Raw genomic sequence first — 2257 nt, 5'->3', positions numbered from 1 at the left:
GAGGCAGTAAATGTTCCATGCTTTTCCTTCCTCTCTGAAATCAATGAAAATACATTTTTAAAAAAGAATGCTATTGATAAAGCAATAAGAATTAGTTAAAAAAGTTGCTTTCCTAACTTTTCTGTTAGAACTATTTTAAACTTATAGAAAAGATGTTTTAATGGAACAATGAGTGTGCATGTTTCCTATCTTTTAAAAAAAATATGTTTTTATTGATATTTAGATAGAGAAAGGGAGAGGAGGTAGAAACATGGATGAGAGAGAAACATCAATCGGCTGTCTCCTGCACACCCCCTACTGTGTATGGAGTCCACAACCCGGGCATGTGCCCTGACCGGGAACTGAACCAGTGACCTCTTGGTGCACAGGACAATGCTCAATCCACTGATCCACACCAGCCGGGCAAGCGTGCCGGTTCTCTTCACCTAAGGTCCCGGTGTTAACATGTTATCATATGTGCTCTCTCCCTCCTTCTATAATTTTCCCTACCATTTAAGAGTAACTTTCAGTGTGGCCAGCATGGCTCAGTGGTTGAGCCTTGACCTATGAACCAGGAGGTCATGGTTCAATTCCCGATCAGGGCACATGCCTGGGTTGTGGGCCGACCCCCAGCAAGAGGCAGCCAATCAGTGATTCTCTCTCATCATTGATGTTTTTATTTCTCTCTCCCTCTCCCTTCCTCTCTGAAATCAATACAGATATATTTTTTAAAAATAAAGAGAAATTCTAAAAAAAAACAAAAGAGTAACTTTCAGACAACTTAACCCCAAGCCTTCAGCATGTATCTCCAAAGAACAAGGACAGTCTCCTACACAACGACAGTACAATTTCTCACGTGGGGAACTGAACATGAGGACAATACTATTAGCCAATCTACAGTCCAAAGTCCAGTTCCCCAACTGTCCAGATCATGTCCTTCATAGATGTTCTTTATTACATATGTGCAGGACCACACACTGCATTTAATAATACTTGTCAAATCTCATTAGTCTCCTTTAATCTGGAACAGTTCCCAATGGGAAATTCTTTGTCAATTTTAAGCAGTGTTTTCAAAAAATCTTAAAACTAGAATCTGCATAAAAGAAAAACTAAGTCACATTGTGACTGAGCATATAATACACTTACGTCGGAAAATTTTTTTTTACAATTTACAAAGGTATTGCCAGTCACCTAGAATGTCTATCAGATGTTTATTAAACTTTCTTGATGGCAACCAGAGTAAGAAATACCTTTACATGCTAACCTATTCCACGTACAAACATACACGAAATGAGATAAAAACATCATTAAGCTATACTTATCTTTACTACATTTGATTACTCTGTATTTTCTATTTCATTTTTTTGTACACACTTTGAAAAGCCTGGGCACCTCCCTGAGTTGGCAGGTAATAGAGCCATTTGTGAACTTTGCTGGGATTTGTGGCCCGCAGAATATTGCCCAAAGGACTCTAACTAAATGAGCTTTATAAACTGTAACCAAACTTTGTGGTTGGTGCTCTGCTTTGTAAACTGTGGAGTCCCTGTACCGCTGCAGCTTTCCCTGCAAACCGGACCCGCAGCCGGGCCCACTCTGTGCCCTGCCGTCTGGGCAGACCCACCTTTCTTCTTGTCCGGGGCTTCTCGGTCAGTGGGCCGCCCACCCCCAGACAGGCGGAAGGAGCCCTCGCGGGCAAAGCTGGTGCGGCTGGCATCGAAGGTAGCCGTGACCCCACATTCCTTCTCCCGCCGCTGTTTCCGCTCCAGGCAGGCAGCAAAAGCACAGCCCACAGCGTGGCTCAGCCTCTCGCCCTGTGAGGAGAGGGTGGGGCCAGGGTTGGAGATGCTGAGTTGTGCACACTGCACACCAGGAGCCCTGGGTCCCAGCTCCCAGGTGCTGGGTGACCCCGGACAACCCCTCTGCCGCTCGGACCTCAGTGAACACCTGCACCGAGGGACACAAATGACAGCCCTGAGTGAAAACAGAAAGCCAGCAACAAGGGTTCAAGACTATGGAGATTCCTCAAAAAATTAAAATCAGAGCTGTCATACGACCCAGCAATTCCACTTCTGGCTATTTATCCAGAGAAAACAAACAAAACAAAACAGAACAGACCTATAGATATATAGAACAAGCTGATGATTGTCAAAGAGAAGGGGTGGGGGATGGGAATAAAAAAAGAGTGCAATACTGTACACCTCCATTTATATGAAGGTCTAAAATAGGCAACACTAATCCATGGTGAAAAAAGTCAGAGCAGTGGCTCTTTCTTAGGGGG

General features: G+C 44.0%; 1 protein-coding gene across 3 annotated transcripts in view; it reads right to left on the bottom strand.

Annotated features, from left to right (window-relative positions):
- NUMBL (numb homolog (Drosophila)-like) overlaps window positions 1-2257 on the bottom strand; it is a 37450-nt gene that overhangs the window by 7969 nt on the left and 27224 nt on the right. For all 3 annotated transcript variants that reach the window (XM_005868790.2, XM_005868793.2, XM_005868792.2), the window contains one exon: window positions 1601-1790. In XM_005868790.2, the coding sequence (XP_005868852.1) occupies window positions 1601-1790 (190 nt within the window). The remainder of the gene's footprint in view (window positions 1-1600; window positions 1791-2257) is intronic.

The sequence above is a fragment of the Myotis brandtii genome, unplaced genomic scaffold (genome assembly GCF_000412655.1).
Source record: "Myotis brandtii unplaced genomic scaffold, ASM41265v1 scaffold277, whole genome shotgun sequence".
Classification (NCBI taxonomy): domain Eukaryota; kingdom Metazoa; phylum Chordata; class Mammalia; order Chiroptera; family Vespertilionidae; genus Myotis; species Myotis brandtii.
This window is presented reverse-complemented; position numbering and strand designations above follow the sequence as displayed.